This window comes from Palaemon carinicauda, chromosome 40, assembly GCF_036898095.1.
Source record: "Palaemon carinicauda isolate YSFRI2023 chromosome 40, ASM3689809v2, whole genome shotgun sequence".
NCBI classification, from domain to species: Eukaryota; Metazoa; Arthropoda; class Malacostraca; order Decapoda; family Palaemonidae; genus Palaemon; species Palaemon carinicauda.
The window spans coordinates 21644372-21662184 of record NC_090764.1 but is presented as its reverse complement, the minus strand read 5'-3'; the positions used below and the strand labels follow the sequence as shown (position 1 = coordinate 21662184).

Here is a 17813-nt window from a genome sequence, read left to right as displayed (position 1 = left end):
CACTGTACTGTACTTCTTTCGATTAGTTTTGTAAGCCAGCATAGTACTGTACCTATAAAGCCACGTTTCTTCTGAACCTCAAATCATAATTAACCTAATACTGTCGTTTTTCATTTTCCTTCTTCAAAAGGTTTCAACCATTTCCCATTCTAAAAAATTGCCCAACGTCTTTCATCTGTCCCACTACTCAATAAGAAAATTATAATAAAAAAAATTTACCACGGACCTGTGTTCTTTATTTTTGAAATGAGACTAGTTTAAAAGCTGAATGCACACACATGAAAAGTAAATACTGATGTATATTATTCATGAAGACATATCTCAACTCATATCAAACATTTATAGCATATGAATGAGGCTTGCAGATCGTACAGTATTTCGTTACACCCTATAAATTATGTGCATTGCTTGATAGTCTCATTCATACAGTACTTGTCCACCAAAAATGCCCATACATAGCTAAATGTTTACTAACAAACCGTTACGGTACAGTATTCATAATTCAATTTGTATTTGTATGCTAGTATTCCGATTTGCTTGATTCAAAGTTACTCGTAAACCCAGGTACTACTGGATTAAATAAAATCTGATGCAGTATACCAGTATTCATAAAATCAAACAATCCTGGACAGCCCTTTACAAGTTAACAATGCTAACACCAGTGTTTTGATTAAACTATTAATCAAACAAAATAAACCTATGAATTTGTTTCATTTATTTCAGTTATTAATCAAATTTTTAGTCAACTGCCTTTGATACAAAATTACATCAGTGAAAGTAACACCTTTTAATTTATATCATCCAATTAAGGGTAAACAAAGCAATAAAAATAAAGACTGCCTTTATATTCACACACATCTGTGTAATGATGTCTTACCAGAACACCTCATGTAATTATAGCTACTAACTTTCCAACTTGAATAACAAACCTAAATTGTAGTACTGTGGTTCATTTTCATCATTTGGCTTTAGAACTGGAAGGAGGTCTATCACTACATTCGCTGCCAACTGGTCGCGAGAATCAACGGTCCACAAGTCACTCGTAACATCCAGATCTTTAACTAATTGGGCAATCAGGCCAATGAGATTTGTAATAATGCGGAAAAGTCGCACCGATAGTAGAGCTCTTGGATTAGAATCACTTGCAACCCAGGTAACTGAACCTGATACATATAAAAGAAAAAATCTATATAAACCCTTTTACCCCCAAAGGACGTACTGGTACGTTTCACAAAAGCCATCCCTTTACCCCCATGGACGTACCGGTACGTCCTTGCAGAAAAATGCTATAAATTTTTTTTTTTTCATATTTTTGATAATTTTTTGAGAAAATTTGGGCATTTTCCAAGAGAATAAGACCAACCTGACCTCTCTATGACAAAAATTAAGGCTATTAGAGGAATTTAAAAAAAATATACTGCAAAATGTGCTGGGAAAAAAATAACACCCTGGGGGTTAAGGGTTGGAAATTTCCAAATAGCCTGGGGGTAAAAGGGTTAATGATGGTTATGCAAGTAATTCTACACCTCTGCAAGAAAATAAGAGAAAATTCCCCTTTTTAGTAATCTCTTAAGATTTATATTAATTCAAATTATAACAGAGAAAAAATAAAAATGCATTCAATTCTTATTAAAGAATTCCAACCATCTATTACCTGTTGTTTTCAGTATATCATGTAGAGCAGTATCCAATCTTATGAACTGTCCCACTAAGAACTGAAGTAAAGGTACACTTTTCTCTTTTTCTCTTCGATTTTGAGCTTGATCTCTTTGGCACTGAAAGAATCAAAGAACTATAATTAATTTTTTTTTTTAAATATCTTCATTTTCATTTAAGCTGATGACACAACATAAAATAATTAAAAACCACTTTCATCTTCAGCATTTTTAAACCTATACGAGACTACTTGGTATGTCGCAATGTTAACAGGGAACTGAGTATCTTGCTAAATGTAGCTTTTCACATATCAAGGGAAGTCATTCAGGGAAATTAATAAAGCAGCCTAGAACACTACGATAAAACATTTATGCAGACTGCTCCTAATTTCAACGTTCACAAATAACATCCCTCTAGCTATATGACTGACAAAATTTAAGATGGAAAAAATGAAAAACTTTCCTTAATAAATTATAAATTAGGGGCAATAATCAAATGAAAAGATTTAATACCTATTACACCTTAATCTATCTATCTATATTTTTGAGAATTATTGGATTCCCTTTAGTGAGGGATACTTAAGAGGGGAAATATATACTTAATCTTTCTTTCGGGTCACTCATAATCATTCTCTAATAACACTGCATAATACCTTTTTGTAGAACACAAGTAAAATGACAAATTCGAAGATAATTTGTATTTTTCCTAACCATACAAACCTTAGCTATTTACAAAGGGTATTACTTTTAGCGCAGCTGAAATGACGAGCCAATAGTTTTTAACGAGGGTTAATTACCCCCGCGCTAGTTAGCGGGGGGTGGGGAAGGGTAGCTTGCTACCCCTTCCCCCTCCACACACCGGTGACTTGCTTCACTTCACTTAGAGGTAGGACTTGACTTGGGGGTCAGGGATGGCGGGCACATATGTGTAAATAGCTAAGGTTTGTATGGTTAGGAAAAATACAAATTATCTTCGAATTTGTCATTTGTTCCGTAACCGAAATACAAACCCCGCTATTTACAAAGGGTGACTTACCCCTTAGGAAGGGTGGAAAGTCCCCAGCCTTACTGACTTCGGCTTGCCCGGGGGCTCGATCCCTCAGTGAGCAGCACTAGAGAGAGGGAGCCCCTGTACCTCACAGGTTCCTAGCATCGCTAGGAACGAGTGGCCTACATAAGCAGTGTGAGGAGGAGAGTGTGACTCGTCCTATGAAGTTGACCTTGAGACCTTCAGATAGGAATTCTAGGATAGGACGTTCCCCATACCACCTCGTCAGGGTATGGGAGACGCAACAGTATTAAGCTTAATACTAGGAGCACAAAGAAGCATGGGTTACCTGCAGAGGTCGAGGTCAGCTATGCGAGGACCAGGATGCTGCTTCCCCAAGAGAGGGGAGAATGAAGAAAGAAGTAAGGGTCAGACATACTCTTTCATTCACGCAGACTAAGACCGGGTAACAACGCCCTCAACCTACTGCTACTTGTCCAAAAAGGAGCCTGAGGTTAGACCAGCTGTTGTGCAGCCACCACAGGGCCGATAGAGAACGTATCGAGGCTCCTGTGGGTCACGTCTTGCAGGTAGTGGGCTGTGAAGGTCGTTTGACACTTCCAGACCCCAGCTTGAAGTACCTGCGTCACAGAGAAGTTTCTCTTGAAGGCCAGGGATGTAGCAATACCCCTGACATCGTGGGCCCGAGGGCGACGTGACGGAGGAGGGTCAGGATTCAGGGCATGGTGGATAACCCTTCGAATCCAAGCTGAGATGGTGTTCCTGGTGACCCTCCTCTTTGTCCTGCCTGTGCTCACAAACAAAGCTCGCACATGAGGACGGACTGCAGCCGTTCTCTTCAAGTAGTACCTCAGACACCTCACTGGGCATAGTAGCAGCTGGTCTGGGTCGTTTGTTACAGAACGGAGACTCGCGAGCCTGAAAGAGTCGAACCGAGGATCCGGCACTCCAGGATTCTGAGTCTTGGCCACAAACTCAGGGACGAACCTGAACGTTACCTCCCCCCATCCCCTTGAATGGGCGATGTCGTACGAGAGACCATGAAGTTCACTAACTCGCTTGGCCGAGGCCAAGGCGAGTAGGAAAGCCGTCTTCCAAGACAGGTGACGATCGGAGGCCTGGCGTAATGGCTCGAAGGGAGGTCTCTTGAGAGACCTGAGGACTCGAACCATGTTCCAAGGAGGGGGTCTCACTTCCGACTGGGGGCAGGTAAGCTCATAGCTACGTATGAGTAAAGAGAGTTCTAGAGACGAAGAAATATCCACGCCCTTCAATCTGAAGGCCAAGCTTAAGGCTGAGTGATAGCCTTTCACCGCCGAGACAGAAAGGCGCATTTCTTCTCGCAGATACACAAGGAAGTCCGCTATTGCTGGAATAGTGGCATCGAGTGGAGAGATACCCCTTCCACGACACCAACCACAAAAGACTCTCCACTTCGCTTGGTAGACTCCCTCAGAGGACCTTCGCAGGTGCCGAGACATTCTCTCCGCAACCTGTTGCGAAAAGCCTCTCTCCGCGAGGAGACGCTGGATAGTCTCCAGGCGTGAAGCCGGAGCGAGGCTACGGCCCTGTGAGGGACACCGGAGTGGGGTTGTCTGAGAAGCTCGTATCGTGGAGGAAGCTCCCTTGGGAGTTCCGTCAGGAGTTGCAGAAGGTCCAGAAACCATTCCGCGTGATGCCATAGCGGAGCTACTAGAGTCATGGAACAGTTGACCGATAGTCTGGTCCTGTTGAGCACCCTTCTCATCAGACAGAATGGTGGGAAGGCGTACACGTCGATGTTGTCCCACCGTTGCTGGAAAGCATCTTGCCAGAGTGCCTTGGGGTCCGGGACTGGTGAGCAGTACAGGGGCAGCTTGAAGTTCCAGGCTGTCGTGAACAAGTCCACCGTCGGGGAACCCCACAAAGTCAGGACTTTGTTGGCTATCTGAGGATCCAAAGACCACTCGGTACTCAATATCTGCGAAGCCCTGCTCAGACTGTCGGTGAGCACATTCCTCTTGCCAGGAATGAAGCGAGCTGATAGTGTTATCGAGTGGGTTTCGGTCCACCTCAGAGTCTCTACTGCAAGATGGGATAGCTGTTGCGAAAAAGTGCCTCCCTGCTTGTTGATATAAGCCACTACTGTGGTGTTGTTGCTCATCACCACCACGGAGTGACCCGCCAGGGACCGTTGGAACTGCTGAAGAGCCAGAAAGACGGCCTTCAATTCTAGCAGGTTGATGTGTAGACACTTTTCTGATTCTGACCAAAGGCCTGAGGCCCTCTGGTTCAGAACGTGCGCCCCCCACCCTTCTTTTGACACGTCCGAAAACAGAGTCAATTCCGGGGGGAGGACGAGAAGACTCACTCCCTTCCGCAGGTTCTCGTCGGCCAGCCACCACCGCAAGTCCGTCTGTTCCAGAGACCCCATTGGGATCAGAATGTCCGGGGAATCGGATCCTTGATTCCCGGGATCAGAATGTCTGGGGAATCGGATCCTTGATTCCACCGGGACTTGAGCCGCCATTGAAGGGATCTCATCCTGAGGCGGCTGTTTGGAACCAGACGGGCCAGGGAGGATAGGTGGCCTAAGAGACGCAACCACGATTGGGCGGGGAGTTCTTTTCGCCTGAGGAAAGGCTCCGCCACCCTCCTCAGCCTTGCTATCCGGTCGTCTGATGGAAAGGCTTTGTGGAGATTGGTGTCTATTAGCATGCCTAGATAAACCAGTCGTTGGGACGGCTGCAGAGAGGACTTCTCGAGGTTTACCACGATCCCCAGATCCTGGCAAAGATCCAGAAGCCTGTCTCGGTGCCGAAGAAGGGTCGACTCCGAGTCTGCTAGGATCAGCCAATCGTCTAGGTAACGAAGGAGACGAATGCCGTTCCTGTGCGCCCAAGATGAAATCAGGGTGAACACTCTGGTGAACACCTGAGGAGCTGTGGAGAGACCGAAACACAGCACCTTGAACTGGTAGATCTTGTTGTCTAGGCAGAATCTCAGGTACTTCCTGGCAGACGGATGGATTGGGATCTGGAAGTACGCGTCCTTTAGATCCAGTGTACACATGAAGACTTGTGGTCTCACCGCAAGTCTGACCGTGTCTGCTGTCTCCATGCTGAACCGGGTTTGTTTGACAAACCTGTTCAGAGCTGAGAGATCAATGACGGGTCTCCAGCCTCCAGTAGCCTTCTTTACAAGAAAGAGTCGACTGAAGAAGCCTGGGGAGCCGTCCACGACCTCCTGGAGAGCACCCTTCTCGAACATGGTCTCGACTTCGGCCTGAAGGGCCAGCCCCTTTGCCGATCCCATGGCATAGGAGCTCAACGACACTGGATTCGCTGTCAGGGGAGGTTGAGATGACGTGAACGGGACGCGATAACCTTGGCCGATCACTGAGACCGTCCAAGCATCGGCCCCGTGTTGCTGCCACCTGCGGACGCAACGCTGAAGGCATCCCCCCACAGGTGGACACGCAGGGGGACTGCCACCCCTAGGGCTTGCGGCCGTGGCCGCCACCCCTAGGAGTCCTGCCTCCCCTGGAGGACTTACCGCCCCTCTTGACCTTGGCTGGAAAGGGCTGGGGCTTAGACACCACTTTCTTAGCTGCCGGTGCCTGTTTGGGAGCCTTACGAGGCTGTTGCTGCTGTTGTGGCGGGGCTGGAGGCTTATAGGGCCGAGTTGTAAGGGCCCTGTGGAGGAGGGAGTCCGGGCTGGATTTCCTCCACCTCTCAGCCGTTCGCTCCAAGTCTTGAGGCTCAAACAGGCTCTCCCCCAGAAGGGAAGCATGTCGGAGCCTACACACATCTACGGCGGGGACCTTCGGATGGAATCTCTCGGACACAGCATCGCGACGCTTCAACACCGAGTTGGCCCACAGGGTGGTAACCTGGTGCGCCAAAAACTCGATGGAGCGGGTGCCCGAGAGCAAGAAGGTCTCTAGGGCCTTCCTATTGGTCTCCTTGGACAAGTCCTCCGATCGCAATAGGATGCCCAGAGATCCTAGCCAGAAGTCCAGCCACGAAGTGGCCTGCATGGCACACTTAGCGACCTTCTCGTGGTTAAGGATCTCTGCCGCCGAGAACGACACCTGCTGGGCAGAGAGTTTCTCCAGGGAAACTCCCTTCGCCAGCTCCTCCACAGAGTGATGGAGAGGAAGAGCGAGGTTGTGCTCACCCAGGATCTCGAAATACCTCCTCTGCTGAAGGCGAGGAGGAGGGATAAGCTTGTTCCCGGCAGTGGAACGACTGGAGGAGGCAAGAAGTGTGAGCTGAGCGTTGGCCCTAGCTCTGGCACTCTTCAGCCCCCGAGACCAGGGCAGAGCTGCACTGGTCTTAGGGGCCTTCCAAACGTCAAACACTTCATCCAGAATCGTGTCTTTGCCTTCACGGGGGGCGATGACTGGATCCGTATGTCTGTTAAGTGTCCTTATCAGGCTTAGGACCTGCCAGAAGGCATGTTCGGACTCTTGCTGTTCTCCTCCCTGCGGGCTGGCAGCTAAGTCTCCTGCCCCAGGAATCTCTTCCTGGGGTGATACGTGGACATTCCCCTGGGTAGTCGTGGGTTCCTGACGAATCCTTGCAGAGGATTTAGGGACGGTTTTGGAATCCTTGGGTTCCCTCCTGGGAGGGATACAGGATCCCAACAGCGAGGTTCGAGGGGCCCCTTCCTCACGAGACGATTCTCCTGCCTGAAGCGAAGTCTCCCCCCCTGGTGCCGAGGGGAAGACTACCGCCCCACTGGACTCACCTGAGGACGGAAAGGCCTCGTCCACGGAAGAAGGAGAGAGTACTCGTGCAGGAGAAGGGACCTTCGAGACCGACCTCTTGGGAACCAACTTCGCCCTAGGGGAAGTCACCACGAAGTCCACTCCTCTCTTTCTCTTCAGCGTAGGAGAGACAGCCGCTGGTTTGTCACCCTGGCCGGCGAGTGCTGGTTTCATAACCCTCAATAACGCCCGTGCCAGCGGGCCAAACCAAGTCTGCTGCTCCAAGGACACAGAGTCCGAAATCCTCGCTAAAGAGAAAGGGATCGGGCGATCCTTTGGAGTGGACACGACGGTACCAGCCTGAAAAGAAGGTGGGGAAGAATGCTGTACTGACCTGTCTTCGTCCTGCACTACCAACCTGTGCTTGGATGGAGGTGATCCCGAGTGCCGTCTAGGAGCACGCGTCCCTGCTGCTACCACCGGCTGTGGAATTCGCCGCGAACGATGGTCGCGCGAGGGCGAATGGTCGAGCGAAGGCGAATGGTCGCGCGGGAGTGCGGGCGAGCGATCGCGCGGGCGCGCAGGTGGATGATCGCGCGGGCGCACAGGCGAGCGGTCAGGCGGGCGCACAGGCGAGCGGTCGCGCGGGCGCACAGGCGAGCGGTCGCGCGGGGCGCGCGGGCGCGCAGGCGAGCGGTCGCGCGGGGCGCGCAGGCGAGCGGTCGCGCGGGCGCGCAGGCGAGCGGTCGCGCGGGCGCGCAGGCGAGCGGTCGCGCGGGCGCGCAGGCGAGCGGTCGCGCGGGGCGCGCAGGCGAGCGGTCGCGCGGGCGCGCAGGCGAGCGGTCGCGCGGGCGCGCAGGCGAGCGATCGCGCGGGCGCGCAGGCGAGCGATCGCGCGGGGCGCGCAGGCGAGTGGGCGCGAGGGTGGGCAGGTAAATGAACACGTGTCCGAGGCAACGAACGCAAGCGTTGGCGCAACGGCGAGGGATCGTGCTGCCGCGTAGGTGAGGAAGATCGCTGGCGATGTAGATCCACGGGCGATCGATGACGAGCTGGTGAGTGCAGTCGCTCAAGTTGGCGATGGCGCGATGTGGTATGTCGACGCACTGGTGTGCGATGGTGAGCAGCATGCGCAGGTGAATGACCGCGTAATGGTAAGCGATGGCGAGCAGCATGCGCAGGTGAATGATCGCGTCGTAGGGTGCGATGGTGATCAGCATCCGCAGGAGGGCAATCGTTCAGGGTTGTGCGATGAGGAGCAGCATGCGTAAGCGGGCGATCGTTCAGGGTTGTGCGATGGCGAGCAGCATGCGCAGGTGAATGATCGCGTGATGGGGTGCCATGGTGATCAGCATCTGCAGGAGGGCGATTGTTCAGGGTTGTGCGATGAGGAGCAGCATGCGTAAGCGGGCGATCGTGCAGGGTCGTGCGATGGCGAGCAGCATGCGCAGGAGGGCGATCGTGCAATGGCGAGCGATGCCGAGCGGCATGTGCAGGCGGGTGATCGCGCGATGGCGAGCTAGAAGCTGGCAAACCATGTTCCTTCAGGAGCGTTGGCGAACGTCGGCGCGTTAGTTGTCGCTGTTGAATAGGCGATACTAAGATCGCCTGTGCGCGCTGGCAAGCAGGTGAACGCTGGCGAGGAGGTAATCGCTGGCGCGTAGGTGATCGCTGGCGCGTAGGTGATCGCTGGCGAGCTGGTGATCGCTGGCGAGCAGAAGGTCGACGCGTGTCCTGTGAGAGGACAGGTGGTGCGGCGCGTTCACGAGCAGGAACGGGAAGATCGCTGGCGCGTTGGCGAACATGTGTTTCTGACACACGCGCAGCACAATGTTGCGTAGCCACAGGACCAGGCAGATGGTGAGCAGGGAGTTCAGCAGGAACTAAAGGATGGTCAGAGACCGCAGGGCGATGGTCCTCAAATGAGCGCTGACGCTCGGAAGAGAGCTGATGAGCAGGAGAGCGCTGGCGAGGGGGGCGAATATCAGGAGAGAGCCGACGAGCAGGTGAGCGTCGGCGAGCAGGAGAGTCTTGGCGAGCAGGAGATCGTCGACGAGCAGGAGAGCGCTGGCGAGCAGGAGATCGCTGGCGAACAGGTGAGCGCTGGCGAGCAGGAGAGCTCTGGCGAGCAGGAGAGCGCTGGCGAGCAGGAGAGCGCTTGTGCGCTAGCACTGCTCGCGTAAGGGAAGAATCCCTTAGCCCCGAAGGGACCGTTGCCCGTCGGGTGACGAGTTCTCCAGAAGGCGAAGATCGGGCAGGAGATGGTGAGCGGTCTGCAGAGAGGTTCAAGGAGGGCGGAGCAGTAGGTTGAGGCTGACGAGGAGAGTCCCCCCCGGAGGACGAAGACCCAAAAAGGCGTCTCTTAGTCCCCCTGTAAGGGGAAGGGAGGCCCTTGTGGCGTAGAGGGCGGTGAGCCTTACGGCGGAGGCGGCCACGGGGGAGATCGTCGGGACCATCGGTCCTCCGAAGGGGAGTCTCCGTCAAAACACTTCCCTCAGAAGGAAGCTGAGCAGCAGTCGAGACCGAAGGACTCACTTCCCCCTTCGAAGGATGTACGGAAGGAGGAGGAGAGCCTTGAGCACCATCACCAGCAACAGCACCTGCGGCGGAAGGCCCAGCCACGTCGGAGGCCTCTGTCACCACGACGTCGACAATAGACAGAGGGTCTACCTCTGCTACCACCGGCGACTGCTTAACAGCGGCCCCCAACGAGACAAGGTCAATAAGAGCGACCCTGGAGGGCAAGCCCTTAAGCCCCAGGGACGACCAAATCTGTAAAAGATCATCACTGGATAAGGCATTATTAATAACCTCCCCCGGAGGAGGAGGGGGAACCGCCTCGCTATGGGAGGCGACGCCCTCTCCCCCCACCGAAGGTAGGGAAACAGAACAAGGGCCTGCGCTCCCACTCGGACGACTCTCCTTAGGAGGCGGCCGAGGGGGAGCTTCGGAGGAGGTTTGGGCGGCGGAAGAAGAGTCCCGAGAACCTTCCTCCTTCAAGGCTAACCCCGGAGGAGAACGGTCTCTCTTGGACTTCTTCTTACGCCGACGGCCAAACCTCTCCCACTGGGAGGCAGACCACTCCCTGCACTCACGGCACATGTTATCCTGGTCACACCGTCAGCCCCGACATTGAGGGCAGAGGGTGTGTGGATCCGTATTAACGTCCGACATGAAAGTCCCACAAGGACGGCCGGCAACTCCAGGGCATGTACGCATAGTAAAGAAAATAACTGAAGGTCAACTTCCAACCAACACACACGCTGAAAAGAAAAAGCAGAAAATTAAAGGCTGTCACGAAGGCGATGAGCATACACGTCTGATCACCGCCGAGCCAAAAGTGAAGTGAAGCAAGTCACCAGTGTGTGGAGGGGGGAGGGGTAGCAAGCTACCCTTCCCCACCCCCCGCTAACTAGCGCGGGGGTAATTAACCCTCGTTAAAAACTATTGGCTCGTCATTTCAGCTGCGCTAAAAGTAATACCCTTTGTAAATAGCGTGGTTTGTATTTCGGTTACGGAACAAACTGAGGTTCGTATACATGTACACTGCTTTTTTTAAAAGACAGTGCTGTAAAAACAACCAATATTAATTAATAAGTAATCATTAATTGTAAAATAAAGTTCAAGTGATTTAAAATAAAAAAAAAATTCCATTTTATCAATAACAATTATCAAAATTCTAAATAAATTACTCACCAGTAAAATCACATAAACCAAACTTAAAATGTGAGTTAACAGTTGTTCATCAACAGACGAATTTGGCTGACAGGTGAGAAAACGACGAAGGCTTTGAGAGCACTGATCTACGATTTGCATTCCTTTGCTTTCAGAATTCATTTGGAACTGTAGCATATAAAAGCTTAGAAAATTTGAGTTGTTCTTCACGTCGTGATGGGTCGTTCCATTTTCAATGTTGAGGAGGAATTTTTCTAAAACATTTTGCAACACATATGACTTAAATACAGATATTTCTTCATCAGAAAGGTTCAGCTTTTTACAAAAACTAGATGATTTATCACTCTCATTGCTGATATGCTCAATGCCTCCTTGACAAGCAGAAGCCCACACAACCTTAAAGAATTTCATAACTTCCCAATCTTCCTCTTGCAGTATTTGATGAACTGTCCTCATTTCTTCACACAAACCACCTTTATCAAACCAAGTATAAGTATCACAGATAAATGGCAGGTGAACCTTTGATGCAAATAATTCTGGAACGGATATAAAGTTTTTGCCTCCCACTGCAACTGCTCCATCTTCGGCTCTATCACAGGTAGAAAACAAGATGACATCGTTCATTAACAAGAGTGCCATTAGGCATGATGCCTGAGCCCTTGTATGTTCATCAGCATAAAACACAAATCCAGCTGAAAATAAAAATAAATATCCCATGGATACTTCAATGATTATGCATGAAAGAAAAGTGTAAGATACTAATTATCACGGAGTGAATAACTTAATGGTAGGCTGCAATTTTGCAAATCTAGTTTTTAAGGTTTACATAAAGTTAGGCTTCGTACTATAAATGCAGTTTATTCAATTATTTATGGCATTTGAAGGGAAAGTATACTAACCCAGTGCAAAAACTTAAAGAGTCATAATCAACTTCAGTTACATGAATCCTACCACAACCTAAGATTATTATAGCTAGTTATGAAACTATACTGTGCTTTTTCAATATTCTATTCATCTATATAATAAAAAAATCATATCAGCAGTTACTTTCATATTCAGTGAGTCAAAATATCATCCAAATATTTTCTTGCATTCTTACCTCTAACAAGACACAGAATAAATTCTTCATCCTCAGATAATATTGCCCTTATACTAGAAGAATGTGTTGCCAATAAGCGCAATACTCCTAGGGCTCCGGGTATGAAGTCAACTGTGACATTCATAGAGCCGTCTTGCTGTAGACGATAAAAAAAAACACAATTTCATACGTATATCTTTTAAGATAGATACAGTACTTGAAACAAATGAACTTCAAAATCTATGATACATCAACTAAAACGGGTACTCGTCAAACTGCATACCTTCGCCTATATAATGTTGTATAACTCAAGATCTGCGATTGATTTGCGCATATTTTGGCACTAGCTTCATGCAAACCAGTTAAAAATTGGCCATGATATGCTAAAAAGACATTGTTTACCTTTTTGTGAGCTTGGCCTTCACTTTTGACTCAATCACTCCCCAATTTAATAAAATCGTTCTTGGATCATGGCCAACCTTCTCATCCTATTTTATGAGATTTAGTCAAATAGTTTTTGAGTTATGTGAATCACAAACACACAGACAGACATTAAATTATACTTATCAAAACATAACCTTTGCAACAAAGTTGGCAAAGGTAATCATACTTGCTCAAAAAAATCTATCACATTTATAGTGACAATGAACAAAAGACAAAGTATAAATGCAAAAATAGTTATAAAGACTGGTCAAAGGGGAGAATAAAAAGGGAATCGAGTAAAAAATTATTAAAATATGAAGGTACTTTCTACAGGATGATTGATTGATTAATTTTGAGTTTTTTGGCATCCTGACATCAAATTCATTGACACTGATATCATGCTATAAATAAAGAATAAAGGGAAATTCAATTTAAAATCATAAAAAGCAAAGATGTCCTTATAAAAGTTAAATAGCTTTCAGAAGACCTGCTTCAGAAATAAATCTAAAAATACCACAAACATACTATAACACATCCTGCCCAAGAATCTCTGCAAGGATGAACCTGCTATCCTCACTTTGAGCCTCAAACATATAACTATTTCTTGAGGTGCTAAAAATGGGGCATTCGGTCAACAAATATCTCACTGTCAGGGGTACCAAACAGTCGTCACAATATGCATGTCCTCCTAGGTTTGCTGAAGGCAGCACTAAATGGTTACTATAAAATTTCTTCTTCACTCATGAGGTTACTGCACTATTATTGTTCAATGGCCACTTTCCTCTAGGTAAGGGTAGAAGAGACTCTTTAGCTATGGTGAGCAGCTCTTCTAGAAGGACATCAAAAGCAAACCATTGGTCTCTAGTCTTGGGTAGTGCCATAGTCTCTGTACCATGGTCTTCCACTGTCTTGGGTTAGAGTTCTCTTGCTTGAGGGTACACTCGGGCATACTATTTTATCTTATTTCTCTTTTGCTTGTTTTATTAGTTTTTATAGTTTATAAAGAAGATATTTATTTGAATGTTGTCACTATTCTTAAAATATTTTATTTTCCCTTGTTTCCTTTCCTCACTGGGTTATCTTCCTTGTTGGAGTCCCTAGGCTTATAGCATTCTGCTTGTCCAACTAGGGTTGTAGCTTAGCAAATAATAATAATAATAATAATAATAATAATAATAATAATAATAATAATAATAATGTATTAAATTTTGTTTTTTCTATCTACATTGCATTTTGATGCTCTGTTATTTCAAGCACAGCTCTGGGGAAATAATGGATTATCTATACAGAACTTCGAGTCATAAAAATTGGAAAAGATTGGAGCTAAAATGTGTTTCGGCATAAACCGACAAGAATGAAGAAAGAAAAGATCACCCTGATTGTATATTAAAAAACTGGAATTTAGATAATAAAATTAGTTATTTCCATACTCACCCGGCATTCAAATGGATTCTCTCGGATAGAGAACGTGATGGGTGTCGAGTGATAGCAAACGAAAACTGTAAAATTTAGTGAGGGAGAAAATTTTTGTAAAAAGAGAAAGATGAAAACAATTTAGCAGGTAACCATGATATATAGTTACATGTCATTGTGCTGCATTAACTTCATAAAATCACTTACCTTCAGCATACCAATGAAATTCAGAACGAGATACTGAATCGAGAAGAGCTGAAGAAAAGGCTTGTGAAGTTGGGGATCTTCCAAAAGAAAGGCCAACTGAGACCATGCTGCTTTACGAACAGCACTTTCTACTCCTATACCCTGAATTAGCTCTACAACCTTCAGGAGTCGACCTCTCTGAAAGAACAAAACTATATTTAAGGCTAACCTTACACAGGTGAATTACAGATATGACCAGTATATTCAAACTTTTAGTAAATATTTACCAAAACTACATAAAATGTACTTAAAATGTTATTTTGATAATAAAATAAATTTTTGAATATACTTACCCGGTGATTATATAGCTGCAACTCTGTTGCCCGACAGACAACTCTACGGTAAAAACTCGCCAGTGATCGCTACACAGGTTGCGGGTGTGCCCAACAGCGCCATCTGTCGTCCAGATACCCAGTACTCAATGTAAACAAAGACTCAATTTTCTCCTCGTCCCACTGCGTCTCTATTGGGGAGGAAGGGAGGGTCCTTTAATTTATAATCACTGGGTAAGTATATTCAAAAATTTATTTTATTATCAAAATAACATTTTTCAATATTTAACTTAGCCGGTGATTATATAGCTGATTCACACCCAGGGGGGTGGGTAGAGACCAGCAATATATGTTTACACTTTTATGAGCTAAGAGTTTTTATTTCATTTTAGAAGTTATCAAAATAACAAAAACAAAATAAATAGGTACCTGGTAAGGAAGTCGACTTGAACAATTTCTTTGCCTTTTAAGTACGTCTTCCTTACGGAGCCTCGCGATCCTCTTAGGATGCTGATCGACCCCTAGGATCTGAAGTATCAAGGGTTGCAACCCATACAACAGGACCTCATCAAAACCCCTAATCTAGGCGCTCTCAAGAAATGACTTTGACCACCCGCCAAATCAACCAGGATGCGAAAGGCTTCTTAGCCTTCCGGACAACCCAAAAAACCACAATAAAAACATTTCAAGAGAAAGATTAAAAGGGTATGGAATTAGGGAATTGTAGTGGTTGAGCCCTCACCCACTACTGCACTCGCTGCTACGAATGGTCCCAGTGTGTAGCAGTTCTTGTAAAGAGACTGGACATCTTTCAAGTAAAATGACGCGAACACTGACTTGCTTCTCCAATAGGTTGCGTCCATTATACTTTGCAGAGATATATTTTGCTTAAAGGCCACGGAAGTTGTTACAGCTCTAACTTCGTGCGTCTTCACCTTAAGCAAAGTTCGGTCTTCCTCACTCAGATGTGAATGAGCTTCTCGTATTAACAATCTGATAAAGTCTGACCAAGCATTCTTTGACAAAGGCAAGGATGGTTTCTTAACTGAACACCATAAAGCTTCAGATTGGCCTTGTAAAGGTTTAGTACGCTTTAAATAGAACTTAAGAGCTCTAACAGGGCATAAGACTCTTTCTAGTTCATTGCCTACGATCTCCGATAAGCTGGGGATATCGAAAGATTTAGGCCAAGGCCGAGAAGGCAGCTCATTTTTGGCTAGAAAACCAAGTTGTAGCGAACAAGTGGCTTTTTCTGACGAAAATCCTATGTTCTTGCTGAAGGCATGAATCTCACTGACTCTTTTAGCCGAGGCTAAGCATACCAGGAAAAGAGTCTTAAGAGTGAGATCTTTCAGGGAGGCTGATTGTAACGGCTCCAACCTGTCTGACATGAAGAATCTTAGTACCACGTCTAAATTCCATCCAGGGGTAGCCAAACGACGCTCCTTGGTGGTCTCAAAAGACTTAAGGAGGTCTTGCAGATCTTTATGTTTGGAAAGATCTAAGCCTCTATGCCGGAAGACCGATGCCAACATGCTTCTGTAGCCCTTGATAGTGGGAGCTGAAAGGGATCGTCCTTTTCTCAGGTATAAGAGAAAAACAGCTATTTGAGCTACAGAGGTACTGGTCGAGGATACAGAAACTGACTTGCACCAGTCTCGGAAGACTTCCCACTTCGATTGGTAGACTCTAATGGAAGAAGCTCTCCTTGCTCTAGCAATCGTACTGGCTGCTTCCTTCGAAAAACCTCTAGCTCTCGAGAGTCTTTCGATAGTCTGAAGGCAGTCAGACGAAGAGCGTGGAGGCTTTGGAGTACCTTCTTTACGTGTGGCTGACGTAGAAGGTCTACCCTTAGAGGAAGACTACTGGGAACGTCTAGTAACCATCGAAGTATCTCGGTGAACCATTCTCTCGCGGGCCAGAGGGAAGCAACTAACGTCAACCTTGTCCCTTCATGAGAGGCGAACTTCTGCAGTACCTTGTTGACAATCTTGAACGGTGGGAATGCGTAGAGATCCAGATGTGACCAATCTAGGAGGAAAGCATCTATATGTATTGCTGCTGGGTCCGGGACTGGAGAGCAATAGATTGGAAGTCTCTTGGTCAGCGAGGTTGCAAAGAGATCTATGTATGGTTTTACCCCAAGTGGCCCAAAGTCTCTTGCACACATCCTTGTGGAGGGTCCATTCGGTTGGAATTACTTGCCCTTTCCGACTGAGACAATCTGCTATGACGTTCAAGTCGCCTTGGATGAACCTCGTTACTAGGGAGATGTCTTGACCTTTTGACCAGATGAGCAGGTCCCTTGTGATCTCGTACAACGTCAGTGAGTGGGTACCTCCTTGTTTGGAGATGTACGCCAAGGCCGTGGTGATGTCCGAGTTAACTTCCACCACTTTGCCTCGAAGGAGAGACTTGAAGCTTTTCAAGGCCAGATGTACTGCCAACAGCTCCTTGCAGTTGATATGCATGCTCCTCTGACTCGAGTTCCACAGTCCTGAGCATTCCCGACCGTCTAGTGTCGCGCCCCAGCCCACGTCCGATGCGTCCGAGAAGAGAACGTGGTTGGGAGTCTGAACAGCCAGGGGAAGACCCTCTCTTAGGTTGATATTGTCCTTCCACCAAGTCAGACAAGACTTTATCTTTTCGGAAACCGGGATCGAGACCGCTTCTAGCGTCTTGTCCTTTTTCCAGTGAAAAGCTAGATGGTATTGAAGAGGACGGAGGTGTAGTCTTCCTAGTGACACAAATTGTTCCACGGATGACAGCGTCCCTACCAGACTCATCCACAGCCTGACTGAGCAGCGTTCCTTCTTCAGCATCTTCTGTATGGATAGCAGGGTTTGATCTATTCTGGGGGCTGATCGTCTTGTTGTTCAGCAACGTCCTCATCAGAGGGTTCCTCATCCGAAAACTGATGAGGAAACGGCAACGGAGTGGGCAACGTCTGGCTCGCTGAGTCCGGTCGCACTGGTGGATGCGTGACGGAGCCGGACGCAACATCATGGAACTGCTGCACAGTCTGTGAACTGTCAACAACCATGGGTGCGCGAGGAAGCACAGCGTCAACCCGAGACTGTCTAGACCGTCTGGGTTGTGCAGTCAACACCCTACCGGGTTGCTGAGGTTGACGCACTGCGTCAAAACAAGTCACCTCTGCTGGTTGTTGAACGTCCTGAACGTCAACAACCACCTCCGAGCGTCGCTTAACGTCAACGTGCGGCTGGCAACCCACACTGGGTCGCATCGGTGGAGGAACCACCTCAACTGGCAGACGCGAGTAGGTTACCTCAGCGTCAACAGGGCGCACAACCGACCGGTTGGAAGGTTGTTGGCCAGAAGGTTCGGTAGC

The 17813-nt window shown here is 47.7% G+C and overlaps 1 protein-coding gene across 2 annotated transcripts in view; it reads right to left on the bottom strand.

Annotated features, from left to right (window-relative positions):
• The window catches only part of LOC137631601 (rotatin-like), a 133268-nt gene that overhangs the window by 55901 nt on the left and 59554 nt on the right, over window positions 1–17813 (bottom strand). For both annotated transcript variants that reach the window (XM_068363469.1, XM_068363468.1), the window contains exons 16-20: window positions 14151–14327; window positions 12129–12264; window positions 11051–11721; window positions 1655–1775; window positions 930–1163 (exon numbers count right to left, since the gene is read on the bottom strand). In XM_068363469.1, coding sequence (XP_068219570.1) covers window positions 930–1163; window positions 1655–1775; window positions 11051–11721; window positions 12129–12264; window positions 14151–14327 — 1339 coding nt within the window. The remainder of the gene's footprint in view (window positions 1–929; window positions 1164–1654; window positions 1776–11050; window positions 11722–12128; window positions 12265–14150; window positions 14328–17813) is intronic.